General features: G+C 40.1%; 1 protein-coding gene across 1 annotated transcript; it reads left to right on the forward strand.

Annotated features, from left to right (window-relative positions):
• The first annotated feature begins 723 nt into the window (after nt 1-723).
• Nucleotides 724-23,757, forward strand: nampt1 (nicotinamide phosphoribosyltransferase 1). Its single transcript, XM_067582474.1, has 11 exons — nt 724-883; nt 9,103-9,259; nt 10,995-11,098; nt 12,242-12,370; nt 15,862-16,020; nt 16,155-16,291; nt 18,314-18,539; nt 18,661-18,780; nt 18,858-18,998; nt 19,275-19,409; nt 19,689-23,757. The coding sequence occupies exons 1-11, from the start codon at nt 830-832 to the stop codon at nt 19,800-19,802; spliced, it is 1,476 nt and encodes a 491-aa protein (XP_067438575.1). The 5' UTR covers nt 724-829; the 3' UTR covers nt 19,803-23,757.
• The last annotated feature ends 739 nt before the right edge of the window (nt 23,758-24,496 follow it).

Consider the following 24,496-nt stretch of genomic DNA (forward strand, 5'->3'; position numbering starts at 1 on the left):
TAAAGAGTTAATTATGTTAAATCTGAATTTTTTTGTGATGGGTAGAAATTTTAAAATCTTTATTGACCTTGGTGTCTCAAAAAAGACTGCGATCCATAAAAACCTCTTTCTTTCCAGAAGCTGTTGCTCTACTAAATAGCTGATCTGTTCTGTTATCAAACTGGACTTTACATGTCACGCCCCTCTCTTAATCCCTGCACTGGTCACTTTAATATATTTCATAAAACTGGACTTTAGATTGTGCATTGCATTCAACCTCCACTATTACATATATTAATTATTTACTTACTTGGTACAGTGGCTTGGCTAATAAAGAGATTCTGAATCATTGTTGAGTGACTCATCTTTTTTATTATATACAATCTTCGTTCAAACTGGTGTTCCTGATTGGCTGTTTGGTTTACAGTCTATGCTCACGATGTTATTTTTCCTAGGATGGCGAAGTCATGACCCGCCCTTTTCTGCCTCTGATTGGCTTACCCTAATATTCTTACCCTAACTCTAACCAATCTCATTCCTTCTGTCTAAACCTAACCAACCCAGCCAACGAAGGCAACAAAAACTAGCCAATCAGAGGAAGAGTAGGGCGGGTCATGACTTCGCTATTCTAGGGAAAAAAATTGGCATAACGTAGCCGAGTAGAACCGAGTATACCCGGGGGGCGCCGGAATTTTGATGACGAACGTCCGCCCGCCCCTTCCCCCGCCCGGCCCCCTTCGCTCGTCCTTCCCCCTTTGCTCAGCTCCACTACCAGGCTGGAGTCCCGGCAGCACGGCGCGCAACACAACACACTGACAGCTGCGACTGACTCACAACCAAGGGGGGAAAGATGGAGCACAGAGACGCCGACTTCAACATAATGCTAGCGACGGATTCATACAAGGTACCGTGCGAATGGCGGTTTCAGACGGGGGGTTGGGAGGCTGGCTTGGGTGGAGGGGAGCGGCTGATGGATGAAAATTGATAAAGTCAAGGTGGTTTCATCATCAGTCCCAAGGCCATCACACTGCTCTGTGTGGCCGGGTCTCCGTCGGTTCACAGCAGGCCTGAATGAGCTGCTGGAAGAGGAGGAGAGGGCTGGCTCAACCTAAATTTAGAAAGAAAGCATCCGTCTTTGAGCTGGCTAACTCACACCCAGCACCGCTGATTATTACGGAGCCAGTTTCTCACCGGCTTCGCTAGTCACACTAGCTGAATTAGCTAGCTTGCTAGCTCACAGACAGAGGGGATTGATATTAAAAAAAGAAGCTATTATTAGCCACTAGCTAGCAAGTGCTCTGTGGGTAGTCGGGTGAACTGCACATGGGCAAAGTCTCATTCAGTGTGCGAGGAAAAGCATCACTTTCGAGAAATCAAAACCGAAAGTTAAAAGCATTCCGGGTATTGACCTTCTGTGACACAGCTAGGTTATCTGGTACAAATTACTACATTGATTTTACTCGTTCGGGGGCCTTTAAACGCCATTTAAAAGTTAAACACCGACTCTTAAGCATCGGTGTAATTGTAAATATAACGTTATCTTTGAAACTGACTTCTTAGAGAGAACATAAACACACGGTACAACAAATGTATTTGCAGGAATGTATTATGGCACGTAGCAAGTGGTTGCCCGGGACGGTTGCCAGGTACAGCGGTCATGTGACAGCACTCAGTGATGGTGATGATGGGACAGAGAGGCAGCGAATATGGAGGGACAAGTGGGAGGGAGGGAGTTGGGGGATACCGGAGAGGTTGAGTTGAAAGAGAAAATGTAAGTGATGAAGATTGAAAATAAAAGGTTCAGACTGAGATCATATTACAGCTCTGTACGTGCACAATGAACTTCAGATCCCCTCCAGACGTGTTTTAAGTCATATATAAAATAATCTACTTTGAATAATAATTTATGTCTGATATGGTTTTTCCACAAAAAAAAGTTCAATTATGTTGTTAAAATGCTTAAAATTATATCTACTTCTTCTCCTTCAATAAAAATCCAGAATCTATGAATATGCAAATATATTTCATTTCAGACATTTAACTGCTGGACACATGATTTCTCCTACTTCACTGTAAAGTTAATTCTCAGTGTTTGTGCCCTGGAGGTTTAAGTTTCCACATCACACTTGTGTTATGGCATATTGGACTAGGATTGGCTTCCAAACTAGTTGTGATGTCACAAATCCTGCTTGTAGGCCCAACCCATAAAATTTTGATTTTCAGTGAGCTCAGAGAAACTTTCCACTCTCAACAGATGACTGTGAAAACAGCCTTCTAGTGTCAAACTCTGCACAATCATCATTCTGCAGAGTGAAGCTCAAACATCCAACTGTAGGAACAAGAAGAAATACAGATTTTTGAGTGTAGGGGGACTTTAAAATGTAGTCTGATGTAATAAGATAAAAGTAGTTATACAGATAAGTAGCAGATTAATCTTACATTGTTCTGACCTTCTGTAACTCGGCACATCAGTATATTTACACTATGTCTGGAATAATTGATATATACCATAAAGCTCCATTAAAAACATTAGCATTTTGACCCCATTATAAGCTTAATTATCATAGAAACTGGAAATGATCCTGTGCACAACATAAAATCTTTGTATTGTGTGGATAAATTAGTTTTCATAAAAAGCCCACTATTAAACCACTGTTATTAATTTAGATATAATTTCAGGTCTTAATAATTATTGAGGTAATGAGATGTCTTGTTGTAATTTTCATTTTAATAGACTTACTGTGTTTTTATATATATATATATATATATATATATATGTATATATATAAAAAATTGCATGTGTGCCCAAATAATAATATGGTTTTTATTAGGATGTAGACATGAAGTATTGCACTATCATGTAATGTAGCCACTTACAAGAAAACTACTATATCTTTCTCCCAGAATCTCCTTACAGGGTGTAGGTAGTTTGAGTTCTTGAATTTGACGTAGCACTTAGATTTTTTTAAACTGGAAATTCCTAGTTTTCTTGAAAACGTCACAGTTAAAAATGTCAAAGTTATGACGAGTTTCACACTTACTCAGTGTTTCCCCTAGGTTCAGTGGTTTGGCCTGGCACCAGACCAAACCTGCTAACCTTTTCCTGTGCTCCGCACGCAGTCACCGTCATTTTCTGCCGCTTGCTTAACCACTGATTGCTTACGCGCTGCCCTGTTCCTTTAAAGGAGTCATGCTACCTGCAGTTTCCTAGGCAACAAAACAGACGTTAACTCACGTTTCGAGACAGCACTGCTCAGCAGCTCCCAAGCGCTATTGATTTGCAAATGAATGGATATTTGGCGTTATTTTTGACATTTAAAAAAATATTTTGTGGCCTGGCGGGGGTTCTTGTTGGCTGTATTATTATAGGGGAAACACTATTACTGTTTTAATTTAGATTTGTACATTTGGTTTCAATTCCAGGATACAGATTTTACTGCATTTCTATTCATTTTAGTTCCCATTTTTTTGGAAAGGATTAGTTTTGGTTTCATCTATTTTATTAGTTATAGTTTGTGGTTTTCTTTTCCACGGTAGAAGGCCTTTCACAGGGAGAGCTAAGAGCTCAAAACGTATCTTTTCTTATAACGATCGTCTGTGTTTCTTATCTAGACCGTTCAAGTCATGCACACACTATTGATCGTGAACAGTCACTACCGTGTTCACATCATTCATGGTAATAACAATGAGTGGTTGTGAAGGGAGGTGGTTAAGAAAAAGGGAATTTCACAGAAGTGCTCTTTTATAATCAGGTGACATTGCTTCTGTTTTCATGACCTTGTTTATAATTTCGGTAGTTTGAATTATTGGATCATACCGTTGTAGCCTAAGGAAGCAAACACTATAAACCTAAAAAATACAAAATGTAGACACAGATTAACCTCTATCCTTAACAAATCATGTGTCAAGTATCTCTGTGTATTATCACTGAACGATTCTTGTGGTTGCTTTAGAATAAACGCCATAATCTGACCTAATTAAGAAGCCTTGAAGTGTGAAAAGCAGCTACATTGTAATTAATGTTATATACTGTAGCTACAACATAACTATGAGCCCTGAGCAGCATAACAAATGAAAATTTCATGAAATACATCTCCCTTATACAATGGCTCAACCAGCATAATCTACTTTTGCACACTCTGTATGTCATGTTAAGATTGTTGTACACAACAAATTGTGCAAAACTCAACCATCACCAAACTGATACATATCAATACCACTTCTCCCCTGAAGAGCTGCTCAGTGGCAAACAGAAGAAGGCGGCGTTTGCTCCTGGTAGCTACCGGGTGTGAGCGTGTCCAACGTAAAACAGATCATTGCTGAGTGTGTTTCTTCTCAAGTCCAGATACTTAAAGGCTCATGAGAGACAGCAAAGGTCAGTTAAATGAGGGTAAAGACAAAACATTTGAGCCGACACTGATCCAATATCATGTTACGTCTTTGCCAGACGAGGTGCGTCTGTGTTGCCATACCGGGCTAAAGTTACTGTTATTGTCTCTTTAAACAGCCAGTGGAGTTACACAAAAGGTGAACCAAACAGTCCTGTACTGACCCTCTTACATCTGTGTTTGCCATATATTCGGGTGTGCGCTGTTGTTTAATCGAAAGCGAGTTGTATCCGTGTTATCTTGTCTGTGCGTGACTGTGTAATAACCTTCGTCGTACATGTCTTGTGTGTTAAAAGAGTGACTCACAGACCAACCAGAGGCATACACTTTGTTCACAGGATATAAAAACAAGCTGCACCTGAATGCCTTTGTGTTTTGTCTGTTGGGATTGTAAAGAGAAGCTCAGCCCCAAAGCCAAGCTTGCCTATTGTCTGGAAACACACAGACACACACACACACACACACATACACACATGTACGGGTTTATTGTTGGTATGAGGAGTCTGGCAGGTTTAAGAATACCATGGCTGGAGGTGTACAGCGTGTCATTGTTAGGTTTTAAAGCAATACCACAACACAAGTTTGTATGCCGTATGACCACAATTACGTAATATGACATCTTCTGACCCTTAAATCCAAAGAGAATTACGGTGAGCGAGTAGGTAGGGGTCTAGGATTTTGTTGGAGGGGAAAAAATTCCCAGAGCAGAATAACTATAGCGAGGGTGGCATTTAGATAATGGGATGGCCCCATTAGGCATTATAATGCCACACTAACAGCTGTTGCATGCCTCAGATGTTGTGCTGTTTGAAGAGAGGGGCAGCACCTGCGTTACTGGTAGCCAGGTTTGGGTTTTCTCTGTCAAAACCCGAAGTCTGTAATCTCTCACTATTCACAGCAGTTGACAAGGTTCAAAAAATTCTGCAAATTTTGTTGATTTTATTATCCGTGTAGTTGCTTCCCCCCACTGTCAACAGCTGGTGTTCGACACATAGCTGATAGTCTTGACAGGGCAACCATGAAATAACTTGTTTTATAATGACAATCTGTGTGCTACAATGTATTAATATACATAACACACTGAAATATATTATATACACATAGCCAAAACTGTTTGTATCTGCACTGCACTCTCAAATTCTGTATCTCTCCACCATCAGCGTTCGAGTGCAGACAAAAGGAGGAAGTATGTGTTATATCTCAGTGAAAAAAAAAACCCACCTCTTTACACATATCATTGTGTCAGATCAAAGACTGAACTGAACATTAATCTGTAGACTCAGATACACTCAGGGCAAACATTAAAGCTGTCAGTGAGTGTGTTTCTCATTTAAAACTTAGCAGAAATTCCCATCCAGCAGACACGGAGCAGCATTAGGATTCATTAAGAGTCAAGTTTCTCGCCACCTGATAAATGTAAGTCCATTATTCAGTCTCCTTGTAGCTCCATACTGGTCTCCACCAACTCCCGAGGGAAATATCTCAATCTATAGCAGCAAAAATGAACCATTGTGTTCACTTGCTAATCGCTAACTTTGTCTGTTTTTTACATGCAGGGTAGGTAGTGTACATTTTTCCATAGATTTTTTGCCAGAAATTATTGAGAATGAGCCAAAACGGTAAAGTTGTGTGCCATAAATCAAAACAATGAGTTAAAAAGAAGCTAGATGATAATTCTGTGTGTGTACATCACTACAAGCATCCATCTGATAAAAAGAAAATGCTCACAACTTCTAATATTTGCATAACAGTAGTGGATGGAAACGCAATTCACAGCATTTTTTTTGCAGATGATCTGGAAATTTTGTCAGAATTTGCGCTACATTTAGATGGAAACTAGACTTCAGTCTGTGGGATCATCAAAAGAGGGAGAATAGTGATCTGAGTCTTGTGGAAGAAACGTGAAGAAAGTATGAATACACTGAAAAAGATGCTGACTACCAGATCTCCTTTTGATAAAACTATGTCATAAAGACTAAATATAAAGGTTTCTTTTTTGTGAACAATAAGTGTGCCGTCTTTGTAATATTAGAAATGGTTAATATCATTTTAATGATGAGAGGTTCAGGTAGTGTGCCTTTTAAAAAGTTGACTGATGCTGGCTTTGTGAATTTAAAACTGTATTTGTGTGTATTCATCGGCATGTCTGGCAGTAAATGTGTACACACACACGTGGTCGGGACTAGTGTCATGTGTGTCTTGACTCTATTTTGAGTCCTCGAAAGCTCAGAGGGAAGGACAGAGACGGGGTCAAAGAAACTGAGTAGGTCATTGACATTTATTTCTTCTCCTCTCACCTTCTCTTGTCCGCTTTGTTATTCTGTCTATAGATAATGTTTGTCTTTCTTGATTTATGATCTAGCCTTAAGGTAATTTTCACACGTAATTATACCTGTTATTCCAGTGTAACCTTGGCAACAATGGCGAGAAATAGTTTGCCAAGGTTGTTGTCAAATGAGAGACAAGCCCTGTTAAATGGGAAATGCTGTTCATTTTTTTATTAAAATGCCATCCCTTACCCTTGAGGGAAATGTAACTTAATTCTTTTTTTAGAATTGATTGACATGGACCAACGCTTTAACCACAGTTGTCAGTGAGTGACTGACTGAGTGAGTGATGAAATTACACCATTGGTCAACTGCCGCTGTTTTGGCGTTTCCTCAACAGCTGACGCTCTTTCAAAATGAACCTAATACCAGGACGCGAGCTTTTTTTTTTTCTCTGACGTTTTCACATCACAAACAATGAACAACAGCATTAAAACATGAGTCTTGCAGGTAAAACACGCGACTCATGTAGCTGTTATATCAGCTTAGCGTGGGGGGGGCGGAGGGGGGGGGCTGCTCTGGTGCCTGTGATTTGACTGTAACTGCGGTTACCAGGCGGAGATAAGCCTCCTGAATTTGCAACCAAAATGCTGTTGTCAAAACCTTTTATTCACAAGTTCCACCGCAGCCTCCGTGATCATCGACCGGGAAAAAAGGCAGAAAAAAGGCACATGCACAGTTAAAGCGCTCCAAATAACAATCATTCTGACAAAATACTCAATGCAGAGTGAAAACGAGACATCCGCAGAGTCAAACAGATGAAAGAGCAGGGGGAGTTAAGAGATAGAATAGTTAAAATTAAAATAAAGTCTCTTTCAAATCAAACATCCCCAGATATGAGTGGAAAGTATTGTTCTTGCAACTGCATTTATACCTGTTTTATGACCATACACGGTCCAGCCATATACTAGGTTTTAACCGAGTCTTGTTCCACTTAGAATAATATTTCCTGAAGTCATCTGACAAGACTTCCAGTGCTTTACGTTGACGTTAGCTTATTTCACAGACGTGGGTCAGATTGAACGTGCGTTATCCCAAGACTCCTATGTAAATAAGTTGATTACATTTTATATGCATGTTGAGAAGACAAGGTCAGAAGCTACAGTCAAATGCTGCTTCATTTCTTCCCTAATGTCATGATACATGAATTGAATAGATAGAGCACAGTGATGAGGGTTACATCCTCAAATGCCCTAGTGTTCCCAGTGGAAATCCCTGGAGTCATCTGGGATTTAATTGATGGCCGGATGGCTACAGCTGACACTGTATCTTTTCTTTGAAGCAGTTTATTCTCTCTGTGTGTGTGCGAAACATGCCTGGACATGCTTTCAAACTGTTTGCCCTATTGCACAGTCTTGATTTTTAACTGTCAATGCTCCCGGTGTCCGTCAGCTGACAGCAATAGATTAGACGATCACTACACACACACACACACAACAGTCGTAGAATAATGGAGAAACGTGTATCTGTGGGGAAAAGTTTGGCGTGTCTCACCCCGATTGTGACATTTTAGTACTATGTTATTTGATTTATTTCAATAGATGTGAAATGTCACACAGAATTGATTGGTGGGTCTTTTGTTGAAGTGGAATGTTTGCTGTAATCGCAGATAAAAGACCATGATGGCAGCGCTCCTTTAACTTTGGGTTGTGACCCTGAATAACTCAGACTTTGTGTGTAGGCTAAACTTGCAGTTTTCAATTCCACACGTTGCCTAGCAATTTTAAAGCAAGACTTGCCATGCAATAGAAAGGTGTTTCAACATTTATCTGTGAGATTTCATCAGTTCCCCTGAAAGCTGGGGCTATCCAGTATTTTACAAGTATACACTGTGAAATGGCAACCACATAGCAGATCCAGTTGCTCCTGTTTACCAAAGCCATGATATCACAAGACCTGGATTCATCCAAAAACCTGCACATGCGATTCAACATGAATAATTGTATATATCTGTAAGAAACCTTGTTCGGGAAATGGACCTAATCTTGAAAACGTGTGTGTGTGTGGTGGGGAAGGGCTCAACAAGAGTGATGTACTCACATCGTTTGGTGTATATTAACCTCATTAAGGAATCATGCATTTTTAAGTCTCCTTGCTTGTGGACATGGAGAGCTCATTTCCTTTAATAAATGATTTGGCACCAGTTCAGTAAGAGCAAACAGATAATGATTATGAATTTTCTCACAGTTGTGTGTATGGAGGTTGGAAGGCATATAAAGCACGAGCCCCCCTTTTTACACTTAACTCAGTTTGAGGCTTAGCCATTTAAAAAAAAAAAGTCTCGTGACTCTTCACATACCACACTGTGATGTGTGTCTAGGAATTATGTGACGTTGCCTTAAGTTGTGCTGTTAGTTTAATGTGTTATTTTAGCATTAACCCAACTCATTTGTCTCCGTTCTCCGCAGGTAACACATTATAAACAGTACCCCCCCAACACGAGTAAAGTGTACTCCTACTTCGAGTGCCGTGAGAAGAGGACAGATCCCACCAAAAGCAGAAAAGTCAAATATGACAAAACCGTCTTCTACGGCCTACAGTACATCCTCCACAAATACCTAAAAGGTAAGTCTCGACTCAGAGTTGAATCACGTTCCTGTGGTAGAATAGAAGTGCCTTTGACTGAGTGACAGTGAAGCTATGACCCCCAACCCAGTAGGAGCTTCTCGCTGGTAAACACTGCCAAGCTGTATGACTTTGCAGCTGGCAGGTTTGATGCTGTGAAGTCACCACCTCTGCTACAGCCGTTTGTGTAAATAAAAATGTGTTTTCAGTCAACTTACCAAAAAAAATAAGGGTGAAATTCCAGTACTTGGATTGCGTAACTCAGACGTAGACTTTTTTTTTTTTATTCTTTCATTTATTGAAGTCAACTATGCATGTAATGTTTTCATCCTCCCCTACTGTGGGAGCTGCACAGTACAACCACTGTTCTACTGTTATCCAGTTGAGGCTATATATAAAAAAATATTTTCAACTATAATAACCAGGTACTAAGTAATTGTAGGTAAAAAAGTCAACACTGCAAGCTTTGTAGAGCTGTTTCTGATACTTAATTGCACCCTGTGGGAGAACATTTATCTTTTAGCTCTCTCCCTTCCAGAGCGAGGTTAGAGTACAGAGTCAGCTGCAGAACAGCGCGCCTGGAGCTGCTCAAGATTCAATGCATTGCTCAAGGACACTTCAGCAGTGCAGGTGTTTGCTATTGTGGCCTGCAGCAACATTCTCTTAACCCACAAGGTTACAAGGTGTTTCGCAATGATTAAACCTTACAGAGAATAACACAAAGCCAGCAGGTTAAGAAGAAAAAAAAAAAATTTAGTGGAAAAAGGTTGAAGTAAGACAGTGTAATGCATACAATATATTCTGTACCCTGGTTAACTCAAAGTTTGTAAAGGTAGCTGTTTAAGTTATTTAGTGTGATCCCGAAGGCAACGAAAGAGAGAGCGACATAAAGAAAAAAAGAGAGTGAAAGAGAGAAAAGAATTCATCTCCCTCCTGTCTCTTAAAAGGATTTCATGGTGCGGTAGCAGAGGTGCGGGAGGGATAACAGAGAGGGGGAAGACAAAAGCACAGCTGCTCTTTCACCGTATGAGGGAGAAAGGCCAGCTGTCTGCGCAGAGCGTCCCTCTGAGCGTAATGATTAGACCAGCTATCAGAGATGCATCCGTGTACCTCGAACTTATGAAGCCTAAGTGTACGCCATGAGCGCACTTAAGTCATAAATAATCATTTAATTGTTCCAACTTTACTTTTATTGGGGGAGTGATACAGCAGAATTATTAAAGCGAAAGCATCTGTTTACCCAAACCAGTCTGTCAGATATGAAAGGAGACTTTTTGGACTTTTAACCATATATTGTGACATTAAATGAGACCTTTTTTTAAAAAAATAATTTTCCATTAATTTTCCCAAAATGTATTTCACTGAAATCAAACGGCTAATATAACTCAAGATATCCTCTTACATTTATACAGTTTTTTTTCCTGTTATTGTTTGTTGTATACAACTGTTTCTATGGTCTTGAAACAAGCCAAACTTGAAATGAGACAAGGAAGTGGCTTCTTTATGTGTGTGTGTGTGTGTGTGTGAGGACAAAGACGCCTTGTCAGCACGGGATCCTTCTAATTTAATTACAACCGCGGACAGTAATGTAGCATTCCAATGCCTTCTGTTTAACGGTGTGTGTTTCTCCAAAATCTCTGCTTGTACATCACATCCTTCTGATTTTTTCTTCTCCCTCCACTCCCCAACTCCTCCCTCTCCCTCTCCCCCCCTCCTCCTTCTTCCTCCTCTCCAGGAAAGGTAGTGACTCCAGAGAAGATCCAGGAGGCAAAGGAGGTATACAGAGAACACTTCCAAGACGATGTTTTCAACGAGAAGGGATGGAATTACATTTTGGAGGTAAGAGACTGCTGAAAATGTCCAGAAAAACTAATTTTCAAGGTGTTAGTTTTGTAGATGTCCGTGCATATTTTTAGTACATACCAGGAAGTAGTTGCAAGGAATATTTTCAAGGAATGCTTCATGAGGAAAAAGCTGAAAGTGGAAACAGACACATAAACACAGGCATCAGCACATGCTTATGTTTACACATGAAACATGTTGAAGGTGATGCCTCTGTTATCAGAGAGACTGAAGGTCTTTCTTATACATGTATACACACACTAACGACACACAATGTTCTCCTGGTAAACACACATATTACACATAAATCAAGCTTGCAATCTCATTACTTAGCGGATTGAATTTGTTGCAAGATTTGAGTTTGAAGTGGTCGGAAGATCCTCAAAAATTGTGAATGGATAAAACCAAACACCATAAGAGGAAAGACAGGCTCAGCTAATTCAGATTCAGTTACAAGTCAGATTCAGCAACTAACTAGCAATTAATCACAGACAATTTAAGGTTTCTGATTGTTGAGAGGTAACTGTTAGCTTCAGTTTCAGCACCTTGGAGAGAGCACGGCGCTCTGTACTGACACTTCTCCTCAAGTGAGAAGAAGTGTTAATAAACCTTTAGAACACATTTGTACGAATCACTTATTTCTCTGTCATCTCTTACCACATTGCTTAATCAAGTCTCGACGTGCCAGCTTTGTTTTTTTGCAAATCACTGCAGAAACCCACATCCACAGTGTAGCAGAGAGAGATGAATGTACAGTGTTTTTCCCAGTTTCATTGTGTTATAAAACCTACCAATAATGTAAAGATTTGATCATGATCATCAAGATCAAGCATACAAATGATGCTCAGGTTTTGGCACTAAGGTATCAACTATGATCTACTAGTTATAGATTACATTTCTTTCATCCAATGTGCAGTTTGTTTTGTTTGTTTTTTTAATTTAGTTAGTAATGCAGCCCACATATTTGCTCCAGACCAGTTAAAAAAGCATGCAGGAATTCTGTATGTATGTCTGTATTTTTTTTTTGCAGGTCATCTCAGTATAGATAAAGATATTAACACTCTGCACAAGCCACACAGAAGAAGCCGTGACAGTGTAAATCTGATTCTGAGTGGGATATTTGTACCTTTGTGTTTGCAGAAATACAATGGACATCTGCCTATTGAAATCAAGGCAGTGCCAGAGGGGAGCGTCATTCCTCGAGGCAATGTTTTGTTCACAGTGGAGAGCACAGACCCTGAATGCTACTGGCTCACCAACTGGGTGGAGGTAAGTCTGCTTTGTTTGTCCTCTGGGCCCAGAAGCCATTTCCTGTGGGTCCTGACGTGATACAAGTGTATAATTCAACTAGAGCGCTCTGGGCTTCAGGCCCACTGGTAGATGAAAGTAAAGCTTTTTAATCATATTTTGTATTATCTTGAAAGTGTTGCTTGTGACAGAAAGCTTGTGCGGGAAGGCTCTAACTCAAAGATACTGTTAGTTGAATTCTGGGAAACGTAGGATTTTATTTTATTTATTTTTTTAAATGTGTCTCTTGTGAGTCTCTCAACTTTATGAATTGCAATACTAAATCGCTGGAGTGCCGCTTTTAATGGCATCAGTGTTCAGTTCTTCGACATGTTAAACACCATTGTGAATTTGGCACTGCTATGACCTCATAGCAGTTTCATGTGCTACTTGTCTTGCTACTAAAACTACACAGCTATGCACATCATTAGGATTTAATAGTTTGCTTTATTTGATTATTGATTAAATACAAAAGATATTAGTAACATTTATGCCCTTTTTATTACAAGGGAGAGCTAACAATTTTATAAAAGCCATAAAGAATTAAGCTTGGCAGCGTGCCCCATGGCACCTCTCACCTCTTCTTAAATCTTACTGAACTACAGTCCTGTCATGGCTTATTGCTTAATCACTGCAGAGAAATGTGCTGTGACTGCAGCAAAGTGATTCACACAGGTTGGCTGAAAAGGACAAGAGCAGCTAGTCAAGTACCAGTAAAATCCTTCAGATGCTTGTTTGGTGTCTCTATAGATGACAACATGATTGAAGTCCTAAATCAACTCCTTGCCCTGACCAATGTTCTGTTCCCTGAGGTATCACATCACTGAAATTATTCTCAACAGAGTAGAGAATGTCTGCCGGCTTCATTCGGTTACAGTGTGATTCACTTTAAGACTGTATCAAAGGGTGAGGACCGTTAGTTTCACCTTTAAGCAATTTCATTTCAAAACTTCTGTCTTCTGAGTTGTGGTTTTTACACCTTTACACGGCACAGATTAAACGAACCAAAAATAACGTGTTAATTAGTGAGCTTTAGAGGTGCTGGTAGGTGGATTTTTTCTGTTGCCCTTGGACAGAGCCAGGCTAGCTGTTTCCCCTTGTTTCCACTCTGTATGCTAAGCTAAGCTAACCTGCTGCTGGCTCCAGCTAAATATTTACTGCACACACACGAGAGTGGTATCCATCTACTTATCTAACTCCAAGCAAGAAAGCGAATGAGTGTATTTCCCCCAAAAACACTGAACTGTCCCTTTAATCATCACACTCATGTCATAGTAATCAGATGAATATAAGCACCTTTGATGGTCTGTCATTTAAAAGCAACACAAAATGGAACAGAGTGTGTTTTGTGTGACAGGAAGTACAGCAGAATTTGATTGATTTTAGTGATGTGAGCAGGCAGTCTGGAGTTTTTAATGGGGCGGCCTCAGTAGCTAATGCGTAGTGTTGCTCCGCCCAGAGATCAGGAAGATCTCATGAACTTAATGCTGCATGAACAGACTGTCCGCAATGACTCGGCAGAACTAAATTCATTTACCATGAGCAATATCCTCACTCTGACTCCGTCTCTCTCTAACTCCTCACTTCCACTCATGCGCTCTCTCTCACCATGTCGGCCCCATTCATAAATACGTTGTTTCCGTTGCTTCCACAGTTAAACCATGCAGTGATTTCTAAGAATATGATTAAAGCAACACCACAACATGCTTTCTTTGTTTATATCGTTTGACGCAGAAAGAAAGCAGTTAGCTTTTGAAAGTATCTGAACAGATTTATTAAGTCCTATGTCTTCTGAATGGCACAGTGACCCCCCCTACACACACACACACACACTCTGTCCTGATAAATTTGGATACACCACACATACGCACACTTTGCCAGTCTCCTCAGCTGATATAAATACACGCATAAACACACACACGCACACATGTTCATTCTTCACGGCTGATGTAAAATTAGACATTCAGCCTGGTGTCCTTGAGCTGCGTCATTAGGTTAAACTCTGTTTCTCTTTTCTCTCTCCCTCGCTCTTTTTACTTTCTGTCACTTTGTCATACTCTCTTTCACATCCTTTTCTTTCCAGTCTTTATCGCTCTCTATTACTTTCTATTACCCCCTACCTTCCTCATTCTCGTCCCCCATTCTCATTCCTCATCTCCCTCCATTTTGTTCTGGGACATTGACCGAGAAGTTATGTTGGCACGTGTGTATGTGATTGTATGTCTGTGCGTGCGTGGGTGCACACATTCTTTCCCGAGTGTTGTTTTTACCGTTGTGCGGACCCATTATCCCTGACAAACTGTCACATGATCATCACAAACTGTCACATGATCATCACAAACTGTCACATGATCATCACTTACTGTAATCATATAAATGTCACAATCATCGTAATTCTTTACACAAAAACACATTTAGATTTCTCTAGATCTCATGAAAGTAGAACAAATTGTGCAACTTTGAATGTGTTTATATCTACATTCAATCGTGTTGCAGTTATTATATATGTTAAGTGTTACATATAGATTTCTCACAAAAGGTCGACATGCAAATAAGGCAAAGTGTGTGTCTTTGTGTGCGCCCTGCTCTTGCAGTCACATGAGTCCATATTATGGTTTAGATTATGATTAGTCTGAGGAGGCATGTGACCCACTCAGGGTCAGAGGGAAAACACACACACTGCATAGTTTTGAAAATCATGTTTACTCATTATCTGTCTATTGCCCCTGAGTTTTGACACACGTTTACTTACTTTAGCTGTCATTCCTGTCATATTAGTTGTGATGCAAACACAATGTGTAATCACGGTAAATATCTGCTGTTTATTGTAGTAGGACAAAGTGGTCTCTGTGTAAAGTTGATTTCTCTTTCTAGGAGTAAATGAATCAAATAAATCAGTGTAGAATATTAAGCTACATGTGGATTTTATACCTCAGGGCCTTTTCCTAGAAATGAATGTTTGTACAGAAGCATAGATAGGCGGACCTTCACAAACATGCACTGTCCACTTCTGATTGTAGAAATGGTGCATTCATAAAATTTTCCAGGTGGCGGCGAGTACAGATAAGCCACTTGTTTTCATATTGAAATCTATGACTCTGGTCCAGAGTTGACATGGGGCTTTGAGGAATGTACTATTCCCAGAGTTTGCTTGAGCCCTTTGATCCCTCTGAGCCTGTTAGCTTTAGGTTTTAGTACCAGTTGAATACTTAAAAAAAAACAAGAAAGTTTGGACCAGTCATTCACTTGTCTTATCAGCACTTAAAAAAACCTACTTTTGGTTCACTTAAATTGAATTTTCACGTATGGGACTTTGTAGGCACTTGCAAGACAGTTTTTCCTCGTCTTTCCTGAAAAACATTAGAAAACATTCCATTTTTTTAATCATAGATGCGTTTGGGAAATAAGAGGAAGTGAAGCTTTCCACTGAATATCACTCTGATATAAAAACAAATCTGTTCTTCCTCCATCAGACCATCCTGGTGCAGATCTGGTATCCCATCACAGTGGCGACCAACTCGAGAGAGCAGAAGAAGATCCTCGCCAAGTACCTCCTAGAAACCTCTGGGAACTTGGATGGACTAGAGTATAAACTACATGACTTCGGCTACAGGGGCGTCTCCTCACAAGAGGTATGAAGTAAATTACAGTAGACGTAGTAAACAACTAAAATAAAACATCTTAGCGAGTTAAAAATAAATAGATGGATTAATAAGTGATGTCTTTGCCATTTATCCCCCATAACCTTTCTCCTTCCTGTTTGCAGACTGCAGGTATCGGGGCCTCCGCCCATCTGGTCAACTTCAAGGGCACAGACACGGTTGCCGGCATCGGAGTCATTAAGAAGTACTACGGCACCAAGGACCCCGTTCCAGGCTTCTCAGTGCCTGCTGCAGAGCACAGGTACCTATCATGCTTAATAAGAGATAGAGGATCTCGCTGTCTAACCTACTTTTCTTAGCTTTGGAGTGTTTCCTGGCTTTTACAGAAGGTTAAGTGGCATTGTTTTCAGTGTGATGTAGGGCACTAGTTCACCACCTACTTTAATTATTACACCAGTAGTCTAAGACCTCCAAGTAATGATGGGTGTCTGCCAAAGTGTCCAACACTCCTTTTAAGGGATGTACAAGGTTCACAGAAACCTCAAGCATAAAATTGAGTCCCTAGAGGTTTCTAAATTCCTGTGCTCAATGTTAATTAACATCATAGGCCATGCATTCCCACATATTCCCAGAAAGCACAGCGCTACAGAAGGCACGTCTATTCATCTCCAGGGCTCTCTTTAGTGAGATATTCCACGTTTTGGCGAAGAGCCAGGTCTGGAAGCAAACTTTTTCATCCACAAGCCAAATTGATTTCCAAAGTAGTAAACTTGCTCCAAATAATAGTTGGTTATCTGCCAAAAGTAGATGGATTTTATCAGCCGGAGTGAAAATGTACCCATCATTTGGCTGAGATTGGTGTTAATTTGCTCCCCTGATTAGAGCGCGGTCACCCTCACACTCATTATGTGCTTCATCTATCTCGGTTTCATGGGGCTGTGATCGGCTGGAGGTGAAGATTTGGATTGGCTGCTGCCCTGACTCACATGTCCCTGGCGTTGTTTTATGGAAATGATCCATTTATCCTGCATGCACACACACACACACACACACACACAAACACACACACACACACACACATAGTCACCATTTCTGTTTGGCTCTCATGCACACAGAGTCGCCTCTTCCTCACCACCAGGGCATTTACTGCTGCTCCAGCGCACCCTTCTTTCCCGCGCCAGTGCATTGTGGGATGGTGGCAGTGGTTGTCATAGCAACCGTTATGTAACGACCCCCTCTTACAATGTGTTTGGTTTTTTACCTCAGAGGGGAGGAGTCACAGTGAAATTCCACTTTGATTTCCATGTAGAGGAAAGGGAGGGAAGTTGTCGTAGAGCAGGGGTGTGTCACCTTCAAACCTTGTGTGCAAAACTTTTGAGTCTCTTCCAGTGTTTATTGTACGCTTTCAGTGAAACAGAAATGCCCTGTCAAGAAAAATAAACACTTTTCAGAATGGATGTAGAGAAGCTAATGTTGAAATAAAAAAATACCAAGCAGTAAATAATCAGATCTGCTCTGTAAAGACTGAATTATAAGTATAATTCAGAGCAAGTCTTTCTATTGTGTCAAATAGTATTAAAACATACCATCTTTCTGAGTTTGTTTTGTTCTTGATTGAGTGCCAGGCAGCTTTGGTTTACTCTGTGTGGGCTGTGAACAGGTTACACAAGGGCTATTTCTTTGGAAGAAGTACTTCCAGTGAAATTGGGCGGCGGTACAAATCTCAGAAACCTCAAAACAAAATTATTTTCAGGCTGGAAAGATATGTTTTTTGTAGAGTGGGTGAACTAACCCTTTAACTTAAAAATCAAGAAGTAATTGAACACAGTCTTAATGCATGCCCTAATGTCTTAACTAATAACATAAATATGCATGTATGGTATCTAACTAGGCTAAAACAAACCTATTAAAACCCTTAAAAATATAATTTGGCCCAAGGCCGGTTTCATCAAAGACTAAAACCTTGGGTGGACTGCCCTCTTCTGGACAATTTGTGGAATTGCAACATGATGAATGTCTTATGACTGCCTTCAGCTGTTCGTGTCCTTATGTTGCGCAAACATTTTTACCTGTTTAATTTCTCTTTTGCCCTCATAGGCTTCCTTTAAAAACTAGTTAACCTCAAGGTCTCATGAACCTATCTGATTTTCTCATTTTCTTCATGTTTTTAATGGATGATGGAAAGCTATTCACGTTTATTTGCTAGTTTAGGTGTTTGTTCATTTCTAAAATCAACCAAAGAAGCTGTGTATAATATGTTAAATTGCTGATCAGTCATATGGGAAGAGAAAGCATTGTAATATCTCTGCTGCTCTCTCCACAGTACCATCACAGCGTGGGGGAAGGACCATGAGAAAGATGCCTTTGAGCACATCATCAAGCAGTTTCCCAGCGTGCCCGTATCCATAGTCAGCGACAGCTACGACATCTACAACGCCTGTGAGAAGATCTGGGGCGAAGACCTTCGGGGGCTGATAGAGTCGCGCAGCGCAGACGCCCCGCTGGTTGTCCGACCAGACTCAGGAAACCCGCTTGATACGGTTTTGAAGGTGCGTTCCCATGACCAGCCGTTCAAATGACCTTTCAGGGATCTTAACCCAAACCAGGACACTTAGATATGTGTGATGACCATATCTGTCATCTCTTCCTCTTTTATTTTACTTCTGCCAGGTTTTGGAGATCCTGGGTAAGAAGTTTGCTCCAGTGGAGAACTCTAAAGGTTTTAAGGTGCTCCCACCTTACATTAGAGTCATACAAGGAGATGGAGTGGATATCAACACACTGCAAGAGGTATAGACACACAAACACACTGTTCATTAGGAGACTAGATGTGTTGCTTCTTGTTTTGACTGTTTGTTTTTCCACAGATAGTGGAGGGTATGAAGCAACACAGGTGGTCCATTGAGAACATTGCCTTCGGCTCTGGAGGGGCTCTGCTGCAGAAACTGACCAGAGATCTGCTCAACTGCTCCTTCAAATGCAGCTATGTGGTCACTAATGGCCTCGGGGTGAGGACAGAGGCTCTGGGATTAGAATCTGTTTTAAAACATTGTAGTTACACAGAGTAAACCATGCATTTAGTTTGTTTTCAGTCTCTTTATATCTTTAAATGAGTTTATTTTGCTGACTTAACCTCAGATGAATCTGTGCTGAACTTCACCTCATCTTTTTGTCTAAATCTTCTATTTTTGTGTATTTTTAAGTACAGCACTTAGCATAACAGTGATTTTAAAATTCCAATTCCCATGTTTTAATGTGATATTGTTTTTTGCGCTGCGGTTCAGGTGAATGTTTTCAAGGATCCAGTGGCAGACCCCAACAAGAGGTCAAAGAAAGGCCGCCTGTCTCTGCACTGGACTCAGAGTGGAGACTTTGTGACCCTGGAAGAGGGCAAGGGTGACCTGGAGGAGTATGGCGTGGTGAGTTCAGTAACCCACAGTAGCACACACAGTTTTGTTTACAGTACCAGTTAAAAGTTTGGATACAGCTTCCTGTTCACTTGAATGAGAAAGTGTGTCCAAACTTTTGACTGTATTGTATATAAATGCTTTAGCACTCAGGAATGAATTTCATCAACACTCACCTCCACATTTTCTGTTTCCTTTGCCCCTCTCTCTCTCTCTCCCTTGTCACCCTCCTATCTTCTATACTCCCTTTTCTCTATATTCACCCTAACTTGTTTTTCTGTTCATCTCCAGGACCTGCTGCACACAGTCTTCCAGAACGGGAAGATTGTGAAAACGTACACATTCGACAAAGTCAGAGACAATGCGAAGCTCAAAGACAGTGAGCTTGAAGAGCTGCTGCACTGAAGCACGGCACTATGAATCCCTTTCCTACCACCCTATCCTCCAATCTACCCCTCCCTGTCATCCTCTGGCACCCTTCACCTTCTGGCCTCCAACGTCACCCCAAAATACGGAGGTAGCGTACACTGCTAATAGACCCCACACCCGAAGCCTGAAAACTCCCCCAAATTGTTCCTAAAATCTTAAAATTCACAGAAATTCACCCTCAGCTCATAGTTCTCCACCGGAGTGGGGAATGAGAGATTTGGTAACTCACACACCTCTGATGAACGGCAAAACACCTCAATGAGTTTGAGAGAGGGGGAAAAAAGAGAAAGAGAAGATGTGTGAGAGGTACAGTAAGCGGCAGGAATGACAGACGTGTAGAGGGAGAGAAGCTGCAGATTATGACGATAAACCATGCATTCACATCCTCGTGCTGCTGCCCCGCCGTCAAATCCAACTACGACATGTTGCACTAGGCTGGACATATGGCAAGGTAAGAATGTGTTTGGCTGCTGATAGGCAACGTGTCAGCAGACTTTTCCATGCCGACACACAAAACAAACAAATAAACAAACAAGATGATTGTAGGAGTTTCTGGGCGCTGCACGCGGAGTGAAGCCATGGTGAGTCAAAAGCGAGAAATGTCGTGAAAGAAAGAGACGAAATGAGAGAAATATGAAGCCACACCCACACCAATGACCGTGCCCCGTGTATTGTGTACAGAAGTGTTTAGAAAAAAAAAACTACATGTCTGAATCTACTTAGCTTTGTCTTTTATGTGAAGAAAAGAAAACGATGATCACGGTATATAACGGTGCACCGATAACATTGACTGACCACGGCTAATATTGTATGTTGCTTCTACTTTGAAACAGAAAATTATGAACACTTAACTTAACTATGTATTTTACCGTAATTATGGGTGATGAAGGTATTCTTTTTTTTTCCAGCTCTCTTACTTTTTAATCAGTAGTTATGGCCAAAAATTATAAAAGGCCAAAATGTATCAAGTACTTCCTGAATATTTTGTACTCTTACTCTGCCAAAAAAAAAAAAATGTTATTGGTGCATCTCTGAAGGTATAGAAATGATCATCTGCTTGCCATTATGTTGCCCGCAGAGCATTCACATCATAAATGCCCAATCCACAATCCAATCATACCACAAAATCATAAATATCGTACATGGAGGAAAGGTTTTTTCATTCTCAAAGTGATGTGAAAAGCTCAATTTCCACCAATAATTTCTGAGTCCTGGAGAAGCCCATAATCTTAACAAAACTACTGTAAGTGAGTTAGAAAGATGAGATTTTTCTGGTTGACTAGGAAGAGTCAACATTTTTGGATTGGGTCTTCATAGTGGCGAATGCTCTTGAAACCAGTCTTTGCTGTATAAGACCAAGAGTTGATGTAAAAAAAAAAAAAAAAAAATACATCACAGAAATTGTCTTCACTGGAATGAAGATGATCTAACTATGTGTTTATGGAAGATTAAATATGTGGCTTCTGGGCTGAAATGTATGTTAAATGTTGGTTCTGATGTGTGTGTGTGTGTGTGTGTTTGTGTGAGTTTGATTGGATTTGTGTGTGTGCGTGTGTGTGTGCTGACATCTTCTTCCTTTAAAGGATCGTGTAGTATTCCTTTATGCAAATGTACTTGTCGATCGGGGGAATAGAGAAACACTTTTCCTTTTCCTTTACCGACTTTTCATTCTGGAGGGAAACGCAGTTTTGTGACAAACACGGAGCGATGAGCCGTGTTTCTCCTGAGCAATATTGAAAGAGGCAGAAAAGTAAGGCTCTGCATTAGAAATATTTCCCGACAGCAACATGTTCCTTTGTGATTAAAAACCAGCCATGCTTTGGCAGTTGGTGGAGCACAGTTTCCCTTGGTATCACTGCCTTAACTCATGAAAAGCAGGGAAACTTTCAACAGAAGTGCTTCTGGGGGAAAAAAGTGTGAATGTGCCCACGGATGGCACCTTGCACTCTTGCATGGATTTTACAGTAGAATTTACTGCCTAGGTTTAAATGGGATCTTACTGATGTTGATGCCTTTTTGGAGATAATTATCTTCCCATTCAGAGCATCTCGGTTGAGAGTCACTCCTGTTTCCAGGTGTGTTTTCGTCACATTGCTGAGCTGGCCTTTTCAGAATGAAAGAAATTTTTCTTTTGCAGAGCTAGGACCGACTTAATGAGGAGCTATGAGCCAGTGACATCACAGGAATTTTGTCAAGAGCATTGGCAGAAGAAGATGCTCAATGGATGCAACATTTCTCCCATTTAAGTTTTGACAACATATACTGTAGACAAGCAGCCAGTACAGGATCACATGTTGCTGAGCAGCTTCAAACATGCGGAAAGATAACCTAAAACGGTTCCTCCAGAAAAACCGTTAAATCAATAGTTTAACCTGTGTTATATTTAGCCATGCTAGCATCTTGGCTCAAGGGATAGCCTCATCATTACATTTGTGGTTTTTGGTAAAAATTTCTCAACAACTATCAAGAAATCTTCTATAAGAAATGTGGTACTGACATTCACACTCCCCTTAGGATGAATATAACTTTAGTGGGGTGGCCTAATGGTCAAGGTGCATACCATATAACTGCAACGTTCATGTTGCAATTCACAGCCAGGGGACCCTCGCTACACTGACTCTCAAATGAAGGCAAAATGCCAAAAAAAAAAAAAAAACTTAAGTGATCCCTCCATTCATCTAGCATTTCTACTCTAGCACCATCATCAGGTCAAACTTTTAACTTGTCCAATACTTGCAAAACTAATGACATTCGCATCAGTCTCAGTTTAGCAAACATGCTAACACGCCAAACCAAGATGGTGGTCATAGTCAACATTATACTTGCTTAACAAAAACGAGTTAGCATTGTCATTGTGAGTTTGTTAGCATGCTTACTGTTAGCATTTAACTCAATTAACCGCTGTGCCTAAGTACAGCCTCACAGAGCTGCTAGCCTGGGTATAGATGCTCAGTCTTTTTTTAAAAACGTTTAAAACTCCAGCTAATAATTTGTTTTCTGGCTGCGCAATATTTTCAGACATTGTGCTGCTTTACATCAACAGCATAACACGTTGTCAGCTGGAGTTTCCCCAGTGCTACCACAACCTGTGATGTCACTGACTCCCATCCCCTGCCTCTGGCTCAGACCATCCACCTTGGACACTGACAAGCTGATAAACCTCACAGCCAGTCACGTACGGAAACAAATGTCACGCTATTGTAATTTTTTTCCCCCCCTTTTCTGTTTTTGCAACTGTCACTAATGTTACTGTACCTGTCAAAAATCATTTGTTATCCAATTGTTCTAGACACAGTTTGGCTTTTTCTTTTTCCAATTATGGGGTGCATTTTAGTAAAAATTTTGATTTTACTATTTTGATACTGTCTCTGTTCTTACCTCAGAGAAATATTATTTTGTATGACAAAGGAGAAAAATAAATGCCAGAAATATTGCAGTAAATATCCTTACTTGCGAACAATGCGGCCATACTGCCTTCTCACTTGTACATACAGCGACTAGTTTGACCGAAAGCAGAGAGGGCAGGTTAGGGAGATGACCACACTAGATAATATTATTATTATTTTTGTCAAAACGACCATTTTTGTACCAACAGAAGAATATCCAAAACTGCTTGACTGAATTGGCAGTATGAATGTTTTTTTTTTCGTTTTGTTTTTTTTTTGACTGTCAAGCCTTTAGCTTCTGTTTGTGTGTGTGTGTGTGTGTGTGTGTGTGTGTTGTCATGTGTGAATGCCTCGTGTGTGTGTGTGTGTGATGGATGAAAACGTGTTTGTGAATACTTTTTTTTCTTTATGTTGTTGTTGTTTTACTTGTATGTATATGTTGGTTGTCCCAAATTCTCTCCCAACACAACTGATATTTTAACTAACCTAACTTGCTATATTGTCAACAATACATCAATTAAAGATGCCACCCTGTCAGTTTGAAATGTTTGATTCATTTTTCCTTACGCTGGTGTATTTGATTTTAAAATGTCATTTCTCTTGTTCAGTATTGACCTTTTCTGACCTCTTTCCAGTGTTTTTGACAACATGTATAAACTATACACATGTACCAAAATGGCAAAGTAAAAATCCAAATAACATTTAGGTAACATGTTATTTTATGGGTCTGTAATTGCCTAATAATTTCATAGGAAGTTTAGAGAGGTAACTATGTAATTTGGTGCAAATTATAGGAAAAATAGGAAATTCTTTTAATTATCTACTTCAGTTAAATATGAATTTAGAATTCACAATTATTATTCATATATTTGTTGAAGCGTATGCTCACTTCACATTTTTACATGTTCAGCTTCACTGCCTAAGAGACTCTCCAGGTTAAACTAGCAGTAAATTTAAATGAAAGTGTACTAATTGAACACTGTCAATATTTTTGTCCTGATTAGTACCAAATTACAGAGTTGATTAAAAAATTACAGACCCATAAAATGAAGCATTACCAACATTTTGCCAGTTTTTACTCATTACTTTAAAAGACATATCTGAAAACATGTAGAAACCCTATTAAGAAAATGCAGGTAGTTATGATTTAATCAAAACAATCTTTGTTGTTTTTGTTTTATTGTAACCATATTTCTGTGTTGCATTCACACAGTCAACACTTTTGCGGTCCCTGAAGTCCATTTCTATGTACTGTTTGTTTTCAACAGACAAGTCAGCCTGCTG

Source organism: Thunnus thynnus, chromosome 23 (genome assembly GCF_963924715.1).
Source record: "Thunnus thynnus chromosome 23, fThuThy2.1, whole genome shotgun sequence".
Taxonomy (NCBI): domain Eukaryota; kingdom Metazoa; phylum Chordata; class Actinopteri; order Scombriformes; family Scombridae; genus Thunnus; species Thunnus thynnus.

Bases quoted from the DNA above. Each gene is read 5' to 3' on its own strand.
- nampt1 (XM_067582474.1), top strand. From the start codon at position 830: ATGGAGCACAGAGACGCCGACTTCAACATAATGCTAGCGACGGATTCA. The intron at 9,260-10,994 runs GTAAGTCTCGAC...CCTCCTCTCCAG, and splicing joins CCTCCACAAATACCTAAAAG to GAAAGGTAGTGACTCCAGAG. The intron at 18,540-18,660 runs GTGCGTTCCCAT...TACTTCTGCCAG, and splicing joins CGCTTGATACGGTTTTGAAG to GTTTTGGAGATCCTGGGTAA.